The following is a 24,962-nucleotide window of genomic DNA, read 5'->3' as shown; positions in this document are numbered from 1 at the left end:
AAGTTGCCAAAACATAACCAAGAAACAAGACACTTGACATGTCTCTTGATCGTATTATGTCTGAACCTCACACAGCCTTGTCACCATCAGCCAACCAATAAATTTTGTTTTATATGTTACAAAAGTCAAGAATTCAAGAAAAATTACATTGTCATAATCAACCAACCAAGTAGCATGCTTCACAAGATAAAAATACTAAAACGGAAAAAAAGTTACGACTCCCATTTTACCCTTCATTAAGGCTTGAAGTTAACTGATTTGGTGCAATCATTGTACTGTTTACCAGTTCACATGACAACCTCAACCCATGTTTGTTTGCTTTTTCAATGCATGCATGTCATGCACATACAACCTTGGAACAAGAGAGAGTTGAACCATTCACCACCTTACAAGAAGCTATTTCATCCATTTGAAGACCATAGACAGCACTCAAGTCTGTCAAAGGTCAATTAGGCACTAGTTTACATGATTTCCTGAAAATTTTTCAAAAGCTTCTATATTTACCTATCCTACTTTCACTCTGCTATACAATGCAAAATTAGATCCCATTGCAGAAAAAAAAAAGGAATGAAAAAACAACAAAGAAAATAGGCGAGCAACAAACATATTTAGCATAACAAGAATTGCAATTTTCATCATCAACCACTTCAAACGTCATCTTCACATGAAGCCCTCTTAGGCTTGTCCCTATCCCAATAGGAAGGCTTGTGCTTTTCAAGGGATAGCTTCCCACTGAATGACTCCAGAGACTCTTCTAACAAGGGACCACTATAGTGGTGTTGCCTTTGCAATGGCTCTGACCAGATTCGACCACTTCGGTTTCCCACATCATAACCTGGAGTTGAAATGTAATTTGTGTCCATCACCATGTCACCCTCCAGTATTCGGAGAACCTTCAACAAACAACCACAAGTATGCCAAAACTGTTAGATGAGGAAACCAAAACTGGTGCAATGAGCAACAGTTTAGAACACTGCCACATGTCCAAACATCTAAGCCATTGAACTTAGCATTTAATTGAATTGCAACAAATTATTTAAACATCACATATTACATAATCAAGTTCTAAGAAATATGCAATTGTGAATTCTTCAGAGCAAGTGAAGCTTGCCCAAAGAAAAAAGAACAAAAAAGATGGGCTTTAAAAACTTTATTTACCTGTGACATGCGTGGTCTAGAATGAGGATCTCGCCGTATGCATAATGATGCAGCATGCAGCATGCAATAGACCTCCTGTTCTAAATAGTGGTTACCAAGCCTCGGATCAATCAATTCCTCGATGGCATATTCTTCCAACAGTGGTCGTGCCTGTTTAATATCCAAATGTTTACATAATTATTAGTCAAGGAAAAACAAAAGAAATTCAAGCTCTTAATTATGCCAATTGGTGTTTCATATTTCTCATGAATGTTACTTTTGACTCTTGAGATGGTGCCAACATCCAACAAATATATATCATAATAAGTTAGATACTAGTTAGAATTTTACCCATTCAGTAAGGCACTGTTGTCCCTTAGGCCGGGTGAGATCCACAGCTTTCCTCCCTGTAACAAGCTCCACCAATACCACCCCAAAGGAATAAACATCAGCTTTTTCAGTGATTTGGCCACTTTGAGCATATTCAGGAGCCAAATACCTACACAGAAACAGCATAGCTTAGTTGCAATCTCATTGCATGTGCCGGTTTAACAATGAAACTAATTCAAGATCTACACGTTCGACCTACCCAAATGTTCCAATTACTCTGGTTTCCACACCCGTGTCTCCATCAGGTTGCCACCTTGCCAGTCCAAAATCACCAACCTTGCATAATTTAACATAATACAATATTCTTAGAAAAGGAAGCACACATTTGATGCACCTGAAAACAGGTTATTATCCATAGGAAACTGAAAAATCCATGACCATTAATAGGTAATTAAGTACACTTTTAAAATGTTAAGGAGTCCGCAATTATTTCAAGTAATGTTGCCTTTCAATTTCACTATATAAATTACTGGACTGCACTGTACAAAGGAGGCAAACAAAACACTAGCCTACCAGAGGTTCAAAATCATGAGTTATGAGAATGTTGTTTGGCCTCATGTCACGGTGGATAATACAACCCACTCTGCACTCTTCATGAAGATATCGTAACCCACGAGCAGCACCAACAGCAATTTTTTGCCGTGCAGACCATTCTAATGGATCCCTTTGTCGCCCTGAAATACTTCAAAGTATTAAATCAATTTTCAATCAAGTCACCATATTCATAGCACTGAATGTAACAAGAAAAATATCATAATGTTAACATACTATGCATGAATATGTATAACCATTAATGACAAAATATATTATGATAGTTGACATAAATTTATAAACCAAAAATGATTTTAAAATAATCTAATCCCTTTTTTTCATTGTTAATGATACTTAGAAATTTGATGAATATATTGAATGTCTTAACTAAGTTCAAGCCAATTCAAAAATATGTTTCTATCATGAAATGATTGGGAGCAAAAGAAATTACCATATAAATGTGAATCCAATGATCCATTGCATATGTACTCATAAACTAGTAGCCTTCTCTTATCCTCTATACAGAACCCAATGAGCATAACAACATTTCTGTGCTGAGCACAGCTCAGGACTTCCACCTCTGAGCAAAATTCAAGATCACCTTGAGAACTAGCCAATTTGTGTTGCTTGACAGCAATGACTTGTCCTTCAGGTAGAACCCCTCTGTGAACTGATCCAAATCCTCCTTCTGCCAAGAAGTTGGCTTGTGAAAACCCACCAGTAGCAAGTTCTAACTCCGCATAGCTGAACCACCTAGGAGGTTTTCCAAAAACAGGTGCTTTGTGCTGACATATTGAACACAATGGAGGGGGGCCAGCTGGGGCATTTCCAGATAATGCTATTGCTTCTCTTAAATTTCCACTGAAATCCAAGTCATTTCTATAGGCTGAGATTTCAAATCCAGCTCCTCTATCAAGCCTAGAATACTTTTCCAGGAAAGCTCTTGTTGAAGATGCTTGAGGCATACCATGAGATATCTCTGATCTTTCTTCATTGTGTTGCGATGGCTGTTGATGTAAAAGCAATTCTGTGATCCATGGCTGGTATCTCAAGCTTGCAGATGAGGTGGACAGACTTTCACTTTCAGAGTCAGAACCAAGTTCTTGACTTTCCTTGATAGTTTCCTCTTTCTTGGACTCACCATTCATCTCTAAGATAAAGAATGGTGAGGTTCCTGGATCAGAGCTTGAAACCGATGAAGCGCCAGCTTCAGTTGCAGTGAAGGGTGTCCCTAGCTCAGGGCTGCTTGTTGGAGTTACTGTTGGTCCTTTTATGGAATTTAAAGAATCAATCTTCTTTTTGGTTCGCATATCATCTTGCTCAGAAGGTGATAAACCTGCTTCTTCTACGTCTTTCTTTTGTGGACCAATCAAATTCAAACGAAGCACTTTTGGTTGAGACCGCTTCATAACCACAATGTTACACTGCAGCTCTTCCATGCATCGCTTTTCTTCATGTTTGAGCTGCCTGCAAAGAAGGCAACACCAAACTCAATTATAATCACAGATTAACAACAAAACAATATATCAGTGATGGAGATATCTTTAAGTTTCATGGGAAGATAAGAAAGACTATTACTTGTCCAATACAACCCAATTGGCTTGTGCTTTCTTGGCTTCTGCAGCCACTGCTCCACAAGGTGATCCAGAAACAATTTTAATCCTGACGTTTATCTGTTGGAAAAAGGTTGACATAAGGATACAACCTCAACATTTAATTTGCATGTACTTTTCACACACTAAGGCTACTAACCTTATTTGGATCATAGACATCATGGAGCTGAAGGATCATCTGAGAGCAAGAATCAGTGATATCACTCTTCTGCTCTGAAATTGTTCCTGGAGGGCACTTCTTAATACCACTGGCACAGTCACCAGCAAATCTCGGAAAACCCCATAATCTTCTGCCTGCACATGAGTAGAATAACAGTCAATTACGCATAATAGCATGGTGAAGGTTCAAATCCCCATAAAAAAGAAAAACGAAAACACGAACGAAGTCCATAGTTTTGTTCCCAACACTACATTGAGGCCAAAAAAATGCACTCAGTACTATTTTCTGTCACACTGCCATGACATAATATCAGAATGCAAAACCAAGAAACAATCCCTTTAGGATAAAAGAAGGAATGAAATATCTGCGGAAACCACTGAGGCACTGACCATTTTTCCAACTTTTCAGAAGAAAAAGAGGCATAAAAGTAGATCAAATGCAGAAAAGAGGAATCACCTGAACTTTGTGAAGGCACAACCACTAGCAGTGTAATGCAGTCTCCAGGTTGAACAACATGAGTGAGAGACCAAACAAGAGCAGTCTTTGGAATCTCCTTTGATGCCTTAACGGCAACAATGACCTTCTCAGCACCATCAGAACCTTTCTCTTGCTTCCCCCGCTTCTGTTGCTCTTGACTCATCAGCACCAACAATAATGCCACAAAAACTACCTTGCTCGAAAGACTTAACTATCAGGTCTTAACAACCATCATAAGCATAGAAGTTTTCTAATTCCTATTATAGCAGAAAGTGAAACACAAGAAGTTCAATATCATATCATTAGCCTGCCCCACCAACACAATTATTATTTATCACCAACATACTTGTACGTTCCACCAGGCAACAAAAGAGACAAACTCTTATAACCAAATTCAAACCCCTGTTGTATCAGTTAAATTAAACCTCCACCAACGTTCACAGAATCTTGTTTCTTTTTTATCAGTGATCCTACAAGTACCTTCCCGAAGTAGTATCAAATCTGTGAAGAATCAGATACCCTTTTGTGGATCAGAAAGCAAGACGTTGTTGCAAACACTCCTCAGTTCAAAATGCAAATATTATGCATTTCAAGCTTTCTGAAATTCAACAAGATTCAAAGCAGTGAAAGCACACCACAGTGCCACACGTCTTACTGCTTGATGAGAGATTTAAAAGATAAGACACCCCCCAAAGAGACCCTTCACTCCACTAGCCGTGCTTTTTATGCCTTCAAGTCACGTACCAAGTCAAAATAGTCGAAAAGAAGCTTCAAAAAAGGTAAAGGGAGTGTGTGATTTGGATCCAACTATTTGGCTCTACTATCGAAAACACTTAGAACGAAGCCTCCACCAAAGATTCCTCTACAGAAATAGTATCTTGTCCTTCCTACTTCAACAGCAAAAGAATCCAATCACCCCTGATAGGTACATAAATATGACTTGTTGAAAGTATGGGCCATTTAGCTCCCTGGCTTGTTGAAACTTCACCCTCAATTTTTCACCCTGCATAGTCCCAGATTCAACATAGATCAGAAAAATGAAAACAATAGCAATATTGCAGAGTTAGGTGTATGATAAAGAAATGCACATAATAAATAAATAAATGTACAAACATATATGATTCACTAATCACTTGCAACCGCCATTTTGTTGGTTTACAAGGTCAAAAACATCGTTGGAGACTACAAAACAAAAAAGAAAGGGAAAGGCCAGAATAAGATCCAAAGTTCAAACCTTTCATTTTCTTTATTATATTTATTTATATTATATTCGTCTATCAAGCAATCCCTGTGGACAAATGAACATCCAGCGAAAAAACAAGGAAAAGGAATAATACACTTTTTTTTAAAAAAAATTCTTACAATTATTGTCAAGAGATTCTTAAAATTTGATTTCCAGCGAAAACCCGTCTGAGCCAACTTCAATCAACACCCCCCCTCCCCTCTCTTTCCCATTAAAATATGAAAATAGGGACAAGCTCAGACACACACAAAAAATGAAACAAAGTTAGGTGCTTTAACAAAAGATACGTCAACCCAGAAAGAGAAACCGGCGTTGGTTGATGGAAAATGAGTACTGAGTACAAAATGGTTTCTGGTTAAGAAAAAAGATATCAGCTTTGTTGTTAGTGACCAATGTAGATGGAGACAGAGAAAACAAAAAATAATAATATTAATATAATATTCATTTTCTTTTGTAAGAAAAATATAAATTTTTAGAGCAATGGCAATCCTGTTCCACTTTGGTTTGGTTCTTACATTGTAATGCAGAGACCTAAGTGGCAACTCATGTCTATCAGTTTTGGTTTTTGCAGTAAAATCTGTTTTGGTTTGGACATGGGTATGCCCTTTTTGTTACTCTTAATTTCGGATATGCCCCTCAATTTTGTTTTGTACTAGAAAGTAAAGGTGTTGTTTTAGCTAAGAATTTAAACGTTGTTGCATGGGCGGGATCTTGAAGAAAACGGTATCAAAATCTGTAAGGGGTTGCTTTGCTTTGCTCTGAGGTGCATTGATGTTTTTATGACTTATGTAATTAATAAAGGGACAGTGTCTTGTTATGGCTGTGGTTATTGGTATGACAAACTCACTGACAAATGAAGCAATTTGTTATTTGGAGCAATGGGAAGATAACAGTGTGAGGGAGGGGCCTACATGATCTTGTTCTAGTGTTTGTTTTCTCTTGTCTTAAATTTCAAATTAAAGGGTTTTGTTTTGTGGTGATTCGAATGTTGTTAAAGTTTGCTTGTTCCTAAAGTTGTGTGCCAATTGAGACCAAAAATAGTTGGGAGGGAAATCTAGGTGACATCAACTCATCTTAAGTGGAGTGTTGTGTGTGCTTTTTATGATGGAAATTAAAAGTTAACCTCCATCTAAACACCCAACATTGTTATTGTTCCTTTATTGGATCTTCCCTTCATGATTTAGCTTATGATTGGTTTTGCTGATACATCAATGTTATTAGTGCCATCTAATTGACATTTTATATTTGGCATATGAATGTACTAGTGATTGCAAAAATTAATAACAAGAAACTCTTCCTTTCAAAGGGTGAGATTATTAAAGGAAAATTCTCTCTTTTAATAAATTTCTTTTCATACACACAATTAATAATTAATTTTCTGAATTATATCAGACGTATTAGTCTAAAAAAGTGTAATGCCATAACTTCCAAAAAAATTCACATATTCAAATAAATTAGAAAAATAATTTTATAGTCCTAGTGATTATTGTAGAGATCCTATGCAAACTTTCATTAGAAAAACAAAATATTTATCATCATATTACAATTTTAAAAAAATATAACAAGTATTTTTAATAAAATTTTCCTATTTTTAACTATTTACATTCAATCTTAAAGACATTTTATTTGAATATTTGATCCAAGGCAGAAGCTCAAGTTCAAAAACAGTCAAACAAAGTTCACGCACTTTTATAAGGTGATAATATGTGCATTTAAGTGTAGTGGTATGGTCTGTATGGCAGCACATGTGTGTGAAGGTGAACAGTAATAGACAACAATGCCATGATCGTAAATTGCTCAAAAATGCTGTCCTTTTCTCTGAAGTCTGAACCCATTCAATGTTTTTGGACTTAGCCATAAATGCCAGAGAGGTTAAACTTTTAAAATGCACCGTCACGTCACCGTAACATTCAACGGTTCATCTCTCGCTTCAATGCAAAGCTTCTTCTCATGAATTCAATGTACTCCATTAACTAACATAATGTTCTATTTTAACACAAAACATAACACTGATTAAGAATATAAACTATAAAAAATGTTCAAATGTCTGTTTTTAAATTAGTTAAAATGTTTTACAGAATATGTTAAACACTTTTTTAACTAACATTTTAAGACACTCATTAGTAAAATCCAATAGTGATTTAGAATTTCCAATCTAATAGTCTGACTAAAGAATCGTTGTTTATCTTCTAATATGAAATTAATCTGTTTTATCAAATGAAAATGCAGTCCACTTGGGTGCTGAAATGTGTTATAAAATTGAATTTAATATTGACACAGTATTAATATAAAAAATTACACCATCAATTAATTAAAATATATACAACTCTAATATCTAATATAATTATTACAAAAACAAAAAAAAAATGTTTCTATAATAATATATAATTAAATGTTATCTTTTATTACTCGACGACGTCGTTTAGTCTACTCGAGTTTGATGCCACGTATCCCGGATCGTGTCCCGTGGCTTTGGAACCTACGAAACGTTTTTTATTCTTCGCTATTTTTTTAGAAGGAATAAACAATATGTGGTAATGCATGGCTATTATTTAATAGAAAGTTGCTGACAAAACGTGTTACAGGCTCAATGCCAACAACAAATGATAAAAATTATAATCAGAAAAGTTAAATCCATTGCATTAGGGTATCTGCTATGCTCTGCACGCCCAAGTTGTCTGCTATTCTTTATTCAAATTCGTAAGCAAACATAAACAAAATGATATCAATTTCATGAATGACATTTTTAAATTAAGTGCTGATTATTAATGACTTGTATAATTAGAATCTTGCTTGTAATCCGTAATGAGTTGAATCAAAAGACCACTAATTAACCTTCTTAATATTCTCCTCTTTAAAAAGAAAGAGCCATGTGAAAGGAAATAACAGGGAGCAGTATAGTCAATCTGTTAACCTTGTTTCACTTTTATTGGTATTATTGGGGTACAAGAAGATAAAATTACAACATATTTAATTTTTAGCAGAAAAAATACTAGCAATATAATTTTTATTATTAATTAAAATATATTATAAATTAAAAAATATTAATTTAAAAGTGAAAAAAATATCACTTACAATTTGTGTAATTTTTAATAAATTTCAACTAATAATAGAAAGTGTGTTGCTAATGTTATTCAAGAGAAAATATCTTACGACGTTAGTAAATATTAGCAAGAATTTAGCATAATGCATCAGCATTTTAAATTTAAGTAAACTTCAAAAACATAAATTAAAAATTAAAATTAAGCAGAAATTTTGAAAACTTTAAAAAAATTAAAATTAAGATTTAAGGGTGAAACAAAAGGAAATTTTAAAAAAAAAAATTTGTTTTTCTAATTATAAAAAATAAAAAAATTAATATTTAATAATTTTAAAGAAATTTGTATGATTCAAGACACCACTACATTAATGTATATAGTTGAGCCTAACAACCAAAGTTTTCTTATAGTAAAAGATATTTTTAGTATGGTGAAGTTAACTTCTTGTAATTGGTTGAAAGCATGTATAGTATTTACTCTTTGTATTCATTTTATACTTTATTCTATTTTAAAAGGTTGATAGTTTACACTTGGAAGATCACTTATTTATCTTTTTCTCAGTGTGCATGCGTGGGTCCTAATTCTTGAGTTTGAGTGGTTAAGTGAAAAATGGGTCTTAATCACAAAATTTCATTGTATAAACTTCTTTTCATGGAGGCACTGATTGAACAATTATTTGAACTTGTTGGATATGTTTTCATATCGATTTTCGTACACCCATGACAAAAGGGTTTTGATGTGAAACTTGGACCTGTTTCAGGGAACATGTTGGTAGGGTGCAAAGTGCTATAGTTATGCTAATACTCACTGATTAAGGTTATCTTAGTTAGCTTAATTACGCTATTTGTACTACATTTCTTGTTTTATTTCCTTTTTTGATGCGATAGATAATGCCCATCTCATCTGAGTGTTTGACTCCAAATTGTGTAAACTTCTTTTGATAGAAACCTCATTTGCAATTTATATTCATCGCGTGATTAAAGTGAAAAATTATGTTGTATCATACCAGAAAAGAAGAGCTTAATCATTAATTAGCTACCAATTTGTCTCATAATAAAGGGTATGACTATCCTCATCCAGAACATAAACAGTTAGTGTTGATCATGATGCAATTGTTTTTGTTTTTATTTATATGTTCAATGAAAAAATATTTGAATTTGATGCATGCTTAGTATTTTAAAATAAAAAAGTAGATTAACAATAAATTAAAGAGTATATGAGTAAGAGTTATAAATTGTTTTTATTTTATTTTAATAAATTTTTTAAGTATACCTCATAAAATAAATTATTTTACTACATTCAAAATTTTAATATAGTATTAGAACACAAATTTAAGAAAAATTAAAAAAATTAAAGATGAAGCAAAAATAAATTAGACCTGCGACATTAAAAAGAAGAGGAATTACAAGTCCAAAAAATAACCATTCGCAAACCCTAAACCCTTCTTGTGTTGGAAACAATATACACTCTCAATTGCAATGACCCTACAACTGCATTAGACCAAACAGCTTAAGAATTTGCTAACCCTTCAATCACAAACCTACCTCTTCCACAAAAAATGAAAGACACATGCTAAATAATGTTTTAAGAACATAAAAAAAGTATACAATAATGCACTCTTCTATAGTTTTTAATATATTTTCAAGATGTTTTTTATTGTAGCTGTAAAATGCCCAAATTAAAATATTAAAAAAAGTCCCCACCAAGATTATAAGGGTTTGTGTTAAGTGTACCATACACTCAATAATGCAAGTCCTCATGGGTGGGGCACTTATGGCACATAAAATTTCTCCCAGGTAGGGTGGACATGTTACATCCCCATATGTTTCACCTTGTTCTATGAAATGAAGTTAGGGTTCTTGGGTCACTCACAAGGCCCCAACCCTTTATTGCTACTGCAGGTAATTGCTTTATGTCTGTCTCAATTCTTAGCTTAATGATTCCATGGAAATTCCAGAGTCAGAAGAAACATGCAATTATTATTTGTGGCCATCCATGATTTTGCCCAACCCAATACCACATCCAAGTATCAAATCTTGTCTGCTTAGTATATTATATGATTGTAAAATGTTCTGATTCCAACCTTTGCCACTTTTCTTTAATCTTTTTTTGTTTAATTTGTTTTCCCTTTTCTTCTTTTGTTTTTATCTGATCAATTTAATATTTCGGCCATCATTTCACTATTATATACTGTGTGAATTGGCTGCTGATTCTGCTAGTAAGACAAATTCAGCTCTGCAAAGTGACAAAAACATTAAATATGTTACCAATGACCATTGTTCCAAATTCAAATTATTGTAGGAAAATGTTAACCAAGTATGAATAAATAATTAAAAGTGATAAATTTTTATTTTAAAGAAATAGTTATCACTTTAAAAATATATAAAATTTACTATTATTACTTATTTAACATCAGTCCTAAAACATTTTTCAAAATAGTATGATAAATTATATTTTTAATAAAAATATTATTTTTAAATGTTTGAAATAGACTGACATTAGCAAAATAATTGTTATATTCCCTCCTTTCATTTATATCACCTGCTTGTTATTCATGTGTTTGGGATTGAAAAGTGGATATCATTCAAGTAAACCATCATTTTGCTCCTTAAAATAACAAGTGCAATTTACTTTATTTCTAATTTTATAAAATATTATGAAATTTCTTTCACTTTAACCCTCAATGCTAATAAAAAAATAATAAAAAGGGGTTAGAGGACCATAGACTTGAGGTTGGGAACAATTGAGAAGTTGCTGGGATTTAGACCCAATAGTAAAGAGGTAGTAATGCATGTGGCCCAATTCAATGATGGGGGCTCCAATTTAGGAGGCCCTTTTACTCTTAAAATAAGGGCTTGTTTATTGTTAGATTGAAGTGGATTAAATTTATAAGGTATTTTGATTCGAAAATCTGAGATTTAATTTTTAAATTTTATATATATATATATATATATATTGGCTTTGTTTAGAAATTAAATTTAAGAGAAAAAAAGAGAGTTAAAGATTTATTTGGCAAAAACTTTTGTTTAAGAATTTATAAATGTGAAAAGAGTTTTTTTATAGACCTTCTGAAGTTCTTTTAATCTTATGTTTTGTAAGTTTTTTCAAATTGAATTTTTTTATTAAATTTTTTCTTTGACTTTCTTTCTCTTTCCTTATTCCTTAAACTCTTTTTTTTAACTTTAAAAAAATATATAAAAATTTTTAAGAGTTGTTTGATTTGAGAAATATTTCACGTTTTTCATTAGTTATAAAAATAAATAGAGAAAATAATTATTTCTTATAATTAGATATATCAGTCAAACGCATAATATAATTGTAACATGAGTCATCAGATAAGAAATTAAGAATTATAAAATAAATTTAACATTTTAAAACAATTTAATATATTAAGTAAGTGTATTTAATATTTTTTTTACATAAAAATAATAATTACATAATTAAAAAAAAGCTAAATTGTTCGTTGGAACGGTAATTAAGATACCCTTTACAAAAATGAAAGATGCTTTTAGATGGGCATTTTTTTTTATTTAAATCGTAAATGGTCCTCCTACTTTTATCACTCGTTGTTCATAACAAACACGTGATTTTATTAGTTAACCTATTTTTAATGATTGATTTTAAAGAATTTAAAGTCATATATATTTTTTTAAAATTTATAATATTAAAAATTTAATAAACATTTTTAATTAAATATTTTAAATATTTAAAACCAATTCAATGAATTTATGTAATTAACGAATCAAATATTTGCTTTCTCGAGATTTTTGGTGCTACGTGGAATAAGAGTTTCTTATAATTTTTTTAATCAATTTTTCAAAATAAATAAATAATTCTTAAAGATTAATAAAAACAGTCACATATAATAAATTTAAAAAGTATTCATATTAGTAAAAAAATAATTAATTAATAATTCGTACATTAAATGAATAAATATATTTGTTTATATGTATAACAAGTTAGTTTCTTAATAATATAAATTTCATACTAAATAAAGATATAATTTTTTAAAAAGAACAAAAATTTAGGTGCAATATTATAAGTATTATTTATGTTATTCTTTAATCAAAATTAAAGTTTTAACTTAATAACATGGGTTGAGATTTAATGCTAATTTTTATTATATGTATTATTAAGATAAAATTTTAATTTTGATTAAAAATAATATTTATAACTTTATATTTTTAAATTTTGTCCATCTAAAAAATTAATAAATAGATAAAATTTAGATTATTTATCATTCAAAATTAGAATAGCACTTTTGATAATTTGAATAACATTGAATATAATTATTTTGTTAAAATAAAAATGTAATTTTAATAAAGAAATAACATTAATAATATTTACAGACAGTCCTTAAATTTTCTTCTTAATACATCTGAAAATATGACTTTATTTTTTATATTTTTTTTACATTTCATATTATAATAAAATATTAAGGTAAAATTAAAAAATCATTGACAAACAACATCAAGAATATTTAAATAACGGTAAAAACTCCTCTAATAAAAAATTTGGATAAAACATTTTTGTCTCCTTTTTGATATTCACAATATGAAAATCAAAACATGATAACTATATTTTTATTCTTAGTTCTATGATTTGTTTTTCTTGATTTTGGGAAGTTGAAGGAGCATTTTGAGAAGATAGTCTTATTAAAATATTGTTATTTCTTTTGAAATTTAAATCACTTAAAGTTATTAATAGACTAACCACTTTTAATCTTTCTTAAAGTTGCTATTACCTCTTTTGGGTTTTACTATTGGAACCACCAAACTTAGAAGCTGTCAAACATCTAAATAATTAACAAAGATTAAGAATGCTCAATCTATCATAGAATAATATATAATTTAAATATATTTGAACAAATCAAGATAAAACTTGTTAATTTGCAATAATTAATAGAGACATAAGTAGAATGTAACTTATGAGGATAAAATTAACTTGTTAGGTTGTTCAACGTACGTTTATGGAAAGTAGGTAAGACAAGTAGATGAGACTTTTGTTTGCTATATTAAAAACTAAGTAGAACTAAATGATATGTGCTAAACATTCATATCATAAAACTCTCAACAATTGTAAGAAAATTTTAATGGTCTAATTAACCTTTGTCTAAATATTTTTGTATGTTTTGATAATATTAAATATTATTCATTCATTTGTATTAATTTAACTTTGTTTGAAATATATTTTTTACTCTATCCTTTTTTGAACGGTAACAAAGCCTCATATAGTTCTTAACTTAAAAAAGCTATGGGATTTGTTTCACAAAATGCTTTTACCACTTTTTTCTTAAAGTTTTTTTGATCAATTTTTATTTGTTTTTAATACAATTTTATGTTGTACTTTTTTAATTTAACATATTTATGTGCCTTTTTTTTTCATTCAATTAAATTTCCCTTGTTTATCAAGGCTTCTTGTTGTGGGTTTAATAGAATACAAATATACATGATTTTTAAGTGTCTCTAATACTAATCCTTCCCAGATACAAAGGACAGAGTAATATTAGGAAGGGTGTTGCTGAAATTAATTACAACTTTATACTTTTTTGTGAATACAAATGATATTCTATAGCTTATTTTTATTTATTTCATCATCTGATAATTTATATTGAATACTCGTTTGAGAGCTATTTATATTGCTAACTCCTTCGATTGATTTTTTTATAATATTTTATAGGTATTAATCTTTGTTAAACATAATTGGTATTGGCTCCTAAATCAATTAGAGTGACCATATTAAATATTTCATCTTATACAACAAAGGTTACTTCACAATGTCATTTATATGATGTAATTATACTTAATAAATCAATAAAAGTGACTTCATTAATTTGTTGTCTGTCATTTTTATCTTGAATTATATATTTTTAATCTTCTAATTTCAGTAATCTATATTTTAGAGGGATGTCACTTTGCTTTAATATTTGAATTTCTTGTTTAAGACTTTTAATCTGCTCATCTGTTTCAAGTTTATAATCTGCTCACACTTATCTCTTGTTCCAACCTTGCAGAAAAGGAAATATGAAAATATTTTCCTTTATCATTGCTATGTTTCAAGTTTATGAGTGTCATTGTTGAATCTTTTATTTTTCTATCCTATAATTTTAAGGGTAAAATGGGTTTGAATTTCCTTCAACAATCATTATTAAATTATAGCAATATATCACACGAGAATGTTCAAAATATATTATTAACCATGCTTTACAAATATCAATATTCGGAAATAAAATATATCATATTTTATTCAAATTTCATTACATTTTGGTGTTAAATTTTATTTATTTTTCATTATTTTATTAGACAACAAATTTTTGCTTCAAAAAAGTTGTACGGTACCTTGGATAATAATAATTTTCTTTTGGCAAAAGTAAATGGTCCAATATTTAGAAGAGGAGAGGCAGAGAAATGGTCATAGCTGATTAACACATCTGGAAGGTCTCTTTTGTATAAATCAAATGCAAAAATTTAAAAATATCAGAAGGAAGATTGATTTGATTGATAGAAAATTAATTTATTAACAATAAAAATTAAATTAAAATATAAAAATACAAGGAATTTGATTTTTTTTAATTATAAAGTATTTAAAAAATGATTTTGTTTATATAATATGACCACGAGGACCATGAGGATCAAGCTGTGTAGCAAAGGAATTAACAACATAAGAGAATGGATGAAGTTTCTTCATCAGTGACAGGCTTTTGGAGCTCATTGGGTAGATTTTGACTTTCTTCTACTTTCATTTACTTTTCCTCCTTTGTTTGCTTTTTCATTATGTTTTATAAGTATTAATTCTTCTTAAATATAGCTGATATTAGCTCTTAAATCAATTGCATAACCATATTTCCTCTTTAAAAATAATTTTCTTTTTTTAAAAATAAAATATAGTATAAATTTGTATTATATTTTATTTTTAAAAACAATTTTTTTTAAAAAAGAAATCAAACATGCTCTTAATGTTTTATCTCTTATACTACAAATATTATTTCACTATATTACTACAAATATTATTTCACTATATTATTTATATGTTGTAATTATACTTAATAAGTTAATTAAGGCTTTTAATCTCATTTTGTAAGCCCTTTACCATCTTATAACTTACTCACGATTTAAAACTTCATTTGATGTCATTTGTACAATAACTTACAAATTTGGATAGATGACTAAAAAGATTAAAAAAGAGTTTATTTTTTAAATTTAAATAATTTATAAAAATAATTATAGATATGTTATGATAATTTCATATTTTAAAACAAAAATAAAAAATATTTACTTAAAATAAAATATATCATAGTTTATACTATAAATTTATTAATTTGAATAGAACAAATTATTATTTTTTGGTGTTAAAATTTATTTATTTTCATTATTTTACTGTACAACATAATTTTTTTTAAACTTGAAAAAAGTTGTACGGTACCTTAGTTTTTGGCAAAAGCAAATGGTCTTAACTAACATGCGGAAGGTCTCCTTTGGATGGATGGATAGATAGATAGATTTGTTGTATAAGTTAAATGCAAAATTTTAAAATTTAAAAAATATCTTGAGGGAGATTGGTTTGAATGATAGAAAATTATTTTATTGACAATAAAAATAAAAATAAAATATAAAAAGTTACAAGGATTTTTCTTCAAATTTTTTTAAAAAAGGATTTCAATTAATACAAATTGTTTTTATGGTAATTTTCAACTATATCATTCATATGTAACCCCCCAAAAAAAAAATTGTATTTTTAATTACAAAGACAGGTACCAACCTCTCTGGCGACATCATTGAAGTAGCATCAGTGTAGCAACCTCGTTTATATAAGACGAACCTGAGGACCAAGCTTCACAGCAAAGAAGTAGCATAAGTGAATTATTGAAGTTTCTTCAGCAATGGCTTACTTTTGGAGCTCACTGGGTATACTTTTGTCTTTGGATACTTTTATTTACTTGAGCAAATCATAGTGGATTATAAATTATAATTCATAATATATATGTTGTGCAAGATATATCAGGTTAATTAAAAGCATACTATTTGATTGTCATGGGATGGAAAAAAAGGTTATAATGTTAATGGCACAATTAAGGAATGCATGCTTCTATACTTTCAGAATAAATAATGTTTTATTTGTGCATTCATGGCTCATTTTATATAAACAGATATATTTAGCAACTTTAATTTTCTTTCGTAGTAAAAGAATGCAAGGGTATTAATATTCAAGTTTTGTTCTAAAACCAAATTCCTCCTCACTGTTTGCAAGAGTAACTTCCATATGTTTGTATATGTATCATTAGTATTTGTGATTTTGATAACTTAAATACCATCAATGGAAATGCAGGTGGACTTTCATGGATTTGTGAAGGGAAATTTACTTTGGCTTCTTTCTGCATTCAAAGAAGCATAATTGATGGAATAAATCTGTTGTTCATGTGTGTTTTCTACCTACTTATGCTGATAGGCTTAGGTAGAAAACACCATGCAAGTGGTATCAGCAGAAAGGATCGTGTTTTGGTGGTAGCATCAATCTGCTGTTTTATTACTAGCATGATGTACTTTATCAATCTTTTGTATAATTTCATTGATCAAAATGAAAAATCAGATTATTTAAGTTGGGTTGCAAGTACTATTAAGGGACTAGTTTGGACCTCTCTTGCAGTTTCTTTGCTCACTCAAAGGAGCAAAAGTATCATATGTCTAAACACTGTTTGGTGGGTGTGCCTATGTGCATTGCTTTCTGCTATGAATATTGAAATTCTTCTGAGAGTACACACTATTCCTGTGTTTAATTTGTTGCCTTGGCTTGTAAGCTTCCTTCTTCTCTTTTGTGCTTTAAGAAACCATGGTTACTTTATTTCAAAACAATCCCAGAGTAACACAATGTTTGAACCATTGTTGTGTGAAACTGAAAAGGTAGAAACAAGCCAGACAGGATTAAGCCAGGCCAATTGTTTTAGCAGATTCACATTTTCTTGGATTAATCCTTTACTCTCTTTGGGTTATAAAAAGCCATTAGCTCTTAAAGACATCCCTTCTCTACCTTGTGAAGACAAAGCTAATTTCTCTTTCCAAAAGTTTGCTCACACATGGGATTCCTTCTTAAGTGAGAATGGTTCAAACAGTCCCAAGAATCAGGTTATCTGGACCATGTTAAGAGTCTTTACGAAAGAGAATATATGCATATCAATTAATGCATTAGCTAAGTCTATTTCTGCAGCTCTTTCACCTTTGATAGTATATGCCTTTGTAAACTATGCAAGTCGCAGTGAAGATAACTTGTGTGAGGGTCTTGCTATATTGGGGTGGCTGGTTCTTGCCAAATTGGTGGAGTCAGTGTGTGAGAGGCACTGGTACTTTGACTCAAGGAGATCAGGTATGAGAATGAGGTTAGCACTAATGGTGGCTGTGTATGATAAGCTGTTGAGGCTTTCAAGCTTGGGAAGGAGAAGGCACTCAACTGGGGAGATTGTGAATTACATAGCAGTTGATGCCTACAGGATGGGAGAATTTTTGTGGTGGTTCCACACTGGATGGAGCCTTACATTGCAAATTTTCTTATCCATTGTGGTGCTTTTTTGGGTTGTGGGACTTGGAGCTCTTCCAGCATTAGTTATTCTTCTCATATTTGCATTCTTCTTCAATCTTCCATATTCGAAGAAGATTAAAAATTGTCAGTCACAAATCCTGATTTCACAAGATCAGCGACTCAGGTCAACTTCAGAGATCCTGAATAGTATCAAAATTATTAAATTACAATCATGGGAGGATAAATTTATGAGCATGGTTGAGTCACTTCGTGATAGTGAGTTCAAATGGTTGGCTGAGACGCAGTTCACAAGGGCTTTTGGAACTGTAGTGTTTGTCCTTTCTCCAACAGTTATTTGCGCAGTAGTGTTATTAGGATGCACCCTCTTTAAGACTGCTCCACTAAATGCTGTAACTATATTCACAGTTCTTGCCGCATTGAGAACCATGGCTGAACCCGTTAGATTCATACCTGAGGCTATTTCTGTTGTTGCACAAGTTGGAGTTTCTTTGGATAGGCTTAACACTTTTCTCCTTGATGATGAACTCAAAACTCGTGAAAAAGGGAGCATTTCAATTTCAAAATCAGATAATTGCATTGAAATAGAGGCAGGTAATTTCAGTTGGGATGAAGAATTAGTGACCTTGACCTTGAGAGACATCAATTTAAGCATAAGTCGGGGACAAAAAGTAGCAGTTTGTGGACCAGTTGGAGCTGGAAAGTCTTCTTTATTGCATGCTATCCTTGGAGAGATGCCAAAAATTTCTGGAACTGTGAGTTATAAATTTTAAAAAAAACTAGTTTTAATGCAGTTTGTTTGATTAATTCTATTTCTATATTTTGTTACCGGACAAAACTTATGTACTGTTCTTCAGGTGATTTTAGTGCTATTTACCAATTAATATACATTTAAAGATTTACTTTAATATGGATTTAATGTTATTGCACCTTACTAAGGTAAAACTAATTTGATCGGTAAACAATATCAATAGCACTTAAGTAACTGGACCTAAGTTTTATCGTTTGTTATTTGCTTTGATTGCCATCAGGTTAGTTTGAATGGAGCAGTAGCCTATGTTTCTCAAACTTCCTGGATTCAGAGTGGAACAATTCGGGACAACATACTCTTCGGAAAATCAATGGAAGAAAATAGATATGAGAATGCCATTAAAGCATGTGCCTTGGACAAGGATATAAATGGCTTCAGCCATGGTGATCTTACAGAAATAGGCCAGAGAGGGCTTAACTTGAGTGGAGGACAGAAGCAAAGAGTTCAACTTGCGCGTGCTGTCTATAATGATGCTGATTTATATCTTCTTGATGACCCTTTCAGTGCAGTAGATGCACATACTGCTTCAGTTCTATTCCATGTAAGAACAGCACCCTGAAGATTTTTTGTAGCACAATCTTTTAGTCTAATGCCTTCTACTTAACTTCAAATTTGAATTGCAGGACTGTGTCATGAGTGCTCTAAGAGAGAAAACAGTCATCCTAGTGACTCATCAAGTGGAGTTTCTGACAGAAGTTGATAAAATTCTGGTGACATATTTCTATTCTAATAATGTCCCTACATTTATCATAGCATGATAATGTTAAAAGCCAACTCCTTATTCAAATGAATACAAAAATATACGACTTTGCATTTTCCAGGTTATAGAGGGTGGGTGTATTTCTCAAGCAGGAAGCCATGAGGAGCTGTTAACATCTGGGGCAACCTTTGAGCAGCTTGTGAATGCTCATAGAGATGCAATAACTGTTCTGGATATACGTCAAAGCCTAGAAGAATGTCAAGAAGTAGATAGAGCCAATAATGAAAAACAGCATCATGTGTGTGAACCCAGTAAAAAAAACAATGATGGAGAAATATGTGAGACAAGTTTTGAAGGGCAACAACTTACTCAAGAAGAACAAAGAGAACTGGGAAGTGCTGGATGGAAACTATTCCTGGATTACGTTATAATCTCCAATGGGATGCTTCTTATGTGTTTGAGCTTCATAGCTCTGATAGGTTTTGCTGTTTTTCTGACTGCATCATCTTATTGGCTTGCCATAGCCAGTGAAATTTCAAGCATCTCCAGTATCATGCTGGTTGGAGTTTACACAGCAATGGCATTTTGTAGTGCTACCTTTGCTTATGTGAGGGCTGTTTTTATGGCTCATCTTGGATTAAAGGCTTCTAAAGCATTCTTCTCAGGTTTCACTTCTGCCATTTTCAATGCTCCCATGTCATTCTTTGACTCAACTCCTGTTGGGAGAATTTTAACCCGAGTAAGTTATATTATATGTCAGTTAGGCTAGGAAACTCAAGTTTATTTTATTTCAAAATTTTGATTTAACCATTGCTACTCATTTAGAATTTCAATGTTTATGCTACGCAGGCATCATCAGATTTGGCTATTTTGGATTTTGATATACCTTTCGCCATAATCTTTACAGTACAAAGTGGGATTGAGCTTATAACAGGAATTGGGATTATTTCTTCAATCACATGGGAAGTTCTTATAGTAGCCATTCTAGTTGCAGTAGTAGGAAACTACATTAAGGTTGATGCAGTTTCTAAGCTTCCTTTTTCTTCTGTCCTTGAACTTAAACAAATGAAATAAGTGACAATTATTTTTTTTCCTTCCTTTTTATAAGGTCTACTATGAAACCTCTGCAAGGGAATTAGTAAGAATTAATGGAACAACAAAAGCTCCAGTTGTGAATTATGCCACAGAGACATCAGCAGGAGTGGTCACAATAAGAGCTTTCAATATGGTGGACAGATTCTTCCAAACATTCCTACGTCTAGTTGACACAGATGCTGCACTTTTCTTGCATACTAATGCTGCTTTGGAATGGTTACTAGCAAGAACTGAAATACTCCAAAATTTGATCTTTTTCACTGCAGCTTCTCTATTTGTCTTTCTTCCCAAGGGATCAATAGCTCCAGGTGGCATTAAAATCATGATATTAATCTCTACATTGTTCTCATTTATGGCATTTTTATAGGACTTTGACATGTTTGATTATTTTTCTGGTGTATTCAGGTCTTGTGGGACTTTCTCTGTCTTATTCTTTGTCATTGACAAAAACCCTGCTGTATTATACTAAGTGGTCTTGTAACTTGTCAAATTTCATCATCTCTGTTGAACGAATCAAACAATTCATGCAGATACCACAAGAGCCTCTAAAAATAATGGAAGATAAAAGGCCACCACCTTCATGGCCTTCCAAAGGCAGGATAGAATTTCAAGCTTTGAAGGTAAACAAATGAAAGAATTATATAATATGAATTCTGCACCATCCCTTGTTTGTCACTTCACTTTATTCCAAATTTGGTAGTTTGGACCGACCAAAAAATTATTATTTTCAGGTTAGATATCGTCCAAATACTCCATTTGTTCTGGATGGAATCACATGTACTTTCAAAGAAGGGACTAGAGTAGGGGTTGTAGGAAGAACAGGGAGTGGAAAAACAACTCTTTTAAGTGCATTGTTTCGTTTGGTAGAGCCTACAAGTGGTACAATTCTAATTGATGGGCTTAACATATGCTCAATAGGCCTGAAGGATTTAAGAATGAAGCTTAGCATCATCCCTCAGGAACCAATCCTTTTCAGGGGTAGTATTCGAACCAACTTGGACCCACTGGACCAATTCTCTGATGATGAAATATGGAAGGTATGATGGTAAACTCTACCAAGGACTTTTCTTCTTTCATTTTTAAATACAGTTTTTAACATTTTTAAATAGGTGCAAGCCAACTAACATAGGGTACATCTCTAAAACCTAATGCTTTTCAACAGAATCAGCATTATACTAGTTCCTAATGCTTTTCATCACTCTGTAGGTTTTAGAGATGTGTCAACTCAAGGAGGCTATAACTGGACTACCATATCTACTGGACTCATCAGGTGAGCTGTATTCATGTTAGAGTTGTGTAATCTAACTCTACATCTGCTATTCTTGGCCTATTTTTCCTTTTTTTTTTCGTATTATTATATTATATGTGTGACTAGTTCTAAACCTTCAATATGCATACACTGTTTGCTTCATTGGCTGAAATATGCGAAAACTTTGTTCATTCTTTTGTCATTTTTTTCTCTCTCTCTTTTATCTTCTTTCTCTTGTTACTCCCAACAATTCATTGGCTGAAGCATGTACTTCATTGTTTCTAATGACACAACTTACACAAGATTTAATTTTGTTTCTTTTGACTTCACTCTTCAGTATGATTTGCTACAATTATACATAACTTCATTAAAGTTCTTTTTTTTATTTTATAGTGAGTAGTGAAGGCGAAAATTGGAGCATGGGACAACGCCAATTATTTTGCCTTGGAAGAGTCCTTCTGAAAAGGAACAGAATTCTTGTTCTGGATGAAGCAACAGCTTCCATTGATTCTGCCACAGATGCTATTTTACAAAGAATCATCAGACAGGAATTCTCTGAATGCACTGTTATTACTGTGGCTCATAGAGTTCCAACTGTAATAGACAGTGACATGGTCACGGTTCTTTCCTATGGTAAGATGCTTTTCTTTTAAGTGTACAAAAAGAAAATTCAATTTTTTTTCTCTTGAAATTGGTTTGCTCGGTTCAAGGAGGGACCAATCTTGTTGAATAAGATAATAGTAAGAAGTTGTTTGTTTCATACCATTGAGTTTTTTGTTATAATTGTAGGAAAATTGGTGGAGTATGATGAACCTTCAAAACTTATGGAGTCCAATTCTTCATTCTCCAAGCTTGTAGCTGAATATTGGTCTAGCTGCAGGAGGAAATCTTTGTAAAGGAATTTCGGACTTTGTCTGAATTCTAAGCTTAGCTTGCCTTTGTAGTTGCTTGCATCCCTTTATAGTTGAGACACAAAAAGAAAAAGAATGTGTGTATAAAGAAATGAAAATTCAGTAAGCTTTATTTGATGAATAATCATATGTGCCGAAGTTCATTATTCACAGAATACTCCAACAAGCATGAATTTTAAATGAGAATGATTCTTAATCATTCGTAAAAAATATAGGGATAACCAATGAAGTATTTCACAATATGTGAAATTGGATGCAGCCAGAAACAGAACCTGCAATCTTTGTCAGTCCTAGTCTTTGGCCTTGTCATATTATTTGTCTGATGGCTAAGATTTATCTGAGTCAGTTTGATGGCCTTAGATTACCCTTTTCACACACTTGTGTGAATATGTATTTGCCTTCTTTCATATATGAACACATATAAGACAGAGTTTCAGACATCATGTATTAAAATAATGATGAAGTTTATGCTTAAGTTATTTTAATACTATTTTGACTTTTTAACAGGTTGTGCCTATAAACATTATACTCATGCAAGAATGATTCCATCTTACGAAGTCTTCGTCTGTAATACAAGCGTTCAAAGTTAATTACTTACAACATTCAAAGTTGAAAGAAAATCAACAGTAAATTGAAGTTCCGAAAACCTCTACTATTATTAACTTCTAAATTCTTCTTTCATTTTATGTCTTGAATTCTCAAAATTAGTAACAAGAGTATTCAAAACTAACAATAACAATCAGTGATGTTACGAGTCACAAAAAAGGGAAAACTGCTCTAGAGAGACTTGTTTATAACAGTACATCAATGCTAATTAGATGTTCATTCACATTAAAATATATTAAAAATTATTTTCTTAATGATTTCAATGTGATTGGTGTTTTTTTCTTATTTAATATTTTTTTATTTTCTTATTTATTGTTGTAACATAAGTGTTAGCAAACCTCAGAGAAAAAGAGAAGCGTAAAAAGAAGAAAAATGAAGTTCTTTGGTTTATGGCTATGCCACTCATGGATATGTCTGAAAAACCGAGGTTGCTCTGCAAGGAGCAAAGTTTTGTATCAAACCTATGTGTATAAATATGACTTTCAGAGCTTAATTGAAACCTGTGTGTGTGATAAAAGTTGGAGATGGTGCTGGATGTTATTGTCAAAGCTTAATAAAATTGCTTTCTTAGAAGGGAGAATAGGTGCTAAGTTAGGGGTCAAAATTAGCATCTCCTCATAACTTATTATTTGCTGCAATAGTTACCTTCTGATCCCAAAGGTTGCTCCCTATGAGACTCCATACTGAAAAACACTAATCACCTCTATGCTAATTGGACACGGATAAGATAACACTATTAGATCCTAAGTTGTTCCATCAAACCAGTGATCAAGTGAAAATATAAAAATATATGTTCAAAACATAAATTCAGTTCTTAGGTGTTGTTTATCAATTAAAATTAGAGTTTTATTTTAATAATCTGTGATAACATTAAGAACAAATATTTTAACAAGGTAAAACTCTAATTTTAATTTTCAAACAACACTAATAAGATCTAAAGAACAACATATAAATTTAGTCCAAAATATAATACATGAATAAATTGCAAAATGGTTTCCAGTATATAGAGGGATAAATATTTTATTGAAAAAATACAAATGTTTTATTAAAAAATCTAACTTTAATTAATAAATAGAAAAGTATTTTTTAAAAACTGAATATATATATCATATATAAAAATAATTATATATAACATCAGCTTTATTAATTTTTTTCTTATATGTTGAAATAATGTAACTTATGGCTAAATTAGGACCATTCATTAGAAAGTAGACGATGACAGCAACAAGTATACTGCATGAAAGAGAAACCAAGCCACTTTCCAACATTCAGATAAGTCAGACATAGTTACATATTTTTAGACAATTAATACTTTTTTTTTAAACTTTTACTATGACTTGAAAATTAAAATATAAATAATAATCATAATAATTAATTTTATTGTATTAATATATACAATAAATAATAAAAATTAGTAATATATTTTAAAAATATAAATATTATGTAATATAAAAAATTACAATTATTAATTTT

The 24,962-nt window shown here is 31.2% G+C and overlaps 2 protein-coding genes across 2 annotated transcripts; one reads left to right on the top strand and one right to left on the bottom strand.

Annotated features, from left to right (window-relative positions):
* Positions 1–48: 48 nt before the first annotated feature.
* On the bottom strand, positions 49–5,919 carry LOC113849565 (inactive protein kinase SELMODRAFT_444075-like). Its single transcript, XM_027479561.1, has 10 exons — positions 5,671–5,919; positions 4,288–5,311; positions 3,811–3,965; positions 3,637–3,731; positions 2,510–3,525; positions 2,041–2,201; positions 1,727–1,803; positions 1,489–1,636; positions 1,159–1,308; positions 49–893 (listed from the first exon to the last, which is right to left on the bottom strand). Exons 2-10 carry the CDS (start codon positions 4,469–4,471, stop codon positions 648–650), a joined length of 2,232 nt encoding a protein of 743 aa, XP_027335362.1. The 5' UTR covers positions 4,472–5,311; positions 5,671–5,919; the 3' UTR covers positions 49–647.
* A 10,494-nt stretch (positions 5,920–16,413) lies between these two features.
* Positions 16,414–23,153, top strand: LOC113849874 (ABC transporter C family member 8-like). The gene is made up of 12 exons (XM_027480091.1): positions 16,414–16,493; positions 16,915–18,872; positions 19,149–19,469; positions 19,552–19,638; positions 19,750–20,367; positions 20,478–20,642; positions 20,737–21,031; positions 21,129–21,343; positions 21,455–21,760; positions 21,930–21,993; positions 22,366–22,605; positions 22,762–23,153. The coding sequence occupies exons 1-12, from the start codon at positions 16,469–16,471 to the stop codon at positions 22,866–22,868; spliced, it is 4,401 nt and encodes a 1,466-aa protein (XP_027335892.1). The 5' UTR covers positions 16,414–16,468; the 3' UTR covers positions 22,869–23,153.
* Positions 23,154–24,962: the final 1,809 nt, after the last annotated feature.

Source organism: Abrus precatorius, unplaced genomic scaffold, assembly GCF_003935025.1.
Source record: "Abrus precatorius isolate BTA unplaced genomic scaffold, Abrus_2018 Scaffold9, whole genome shotgun sequence".
NCBI classification, from domain to species: domain Eukaryota; kingdom Viridiplantae; phylum Streptophyta; class Magnoliopsida; order Fabales; family Fabaceae; genus Abrus; species Abrus precatorius.
This window is presented reverse-complemented; position numbering and strand designations above follow the sequence as displayed.

Coding starts and splice junctions, on each gene's coding strand:
- LOC113849565 (XM_027479561.1), bottom strand. CDS start 4,471: ATGAGTCAAGAGCAACAGAAGCGGGGGAAGCAAGAGAAAGGTTCTGAT. Junction 3,966..4,287: donor TGTGCCTTCACAAAGTTCAG/GTGATTCCTCTT, acceptor ACTCATGTGCAG/GCAGAAGATTATGGGGTTTT. Junction 3,526..3,636: donor AATTGGGTTGTATTGGACAA/GTAATAGTCTTT, acceptor CCTTCTTTGCAG/GCAGCTCAAACATGAAGAAA.
- LOC113849874 (XM_027480091.1), top strand. CDS start 16,469: ATGGCTTACTTTTGGAGCTCACTGG. Junction 18,873..19,148: donor TGCCAAAAATTTCTGGAACT/GTGAGTTATAAA, acceptor GATTGCCATCAG/GTTAGTTTGAATGGAGCAGT. Junction 21,994..22,365: donor ATATCTACTGGACTCATCAG/GTGAGCTGTATT, acceptor TTTATTTTATAG/TGAGTAGTGAAGGCGAAAAT.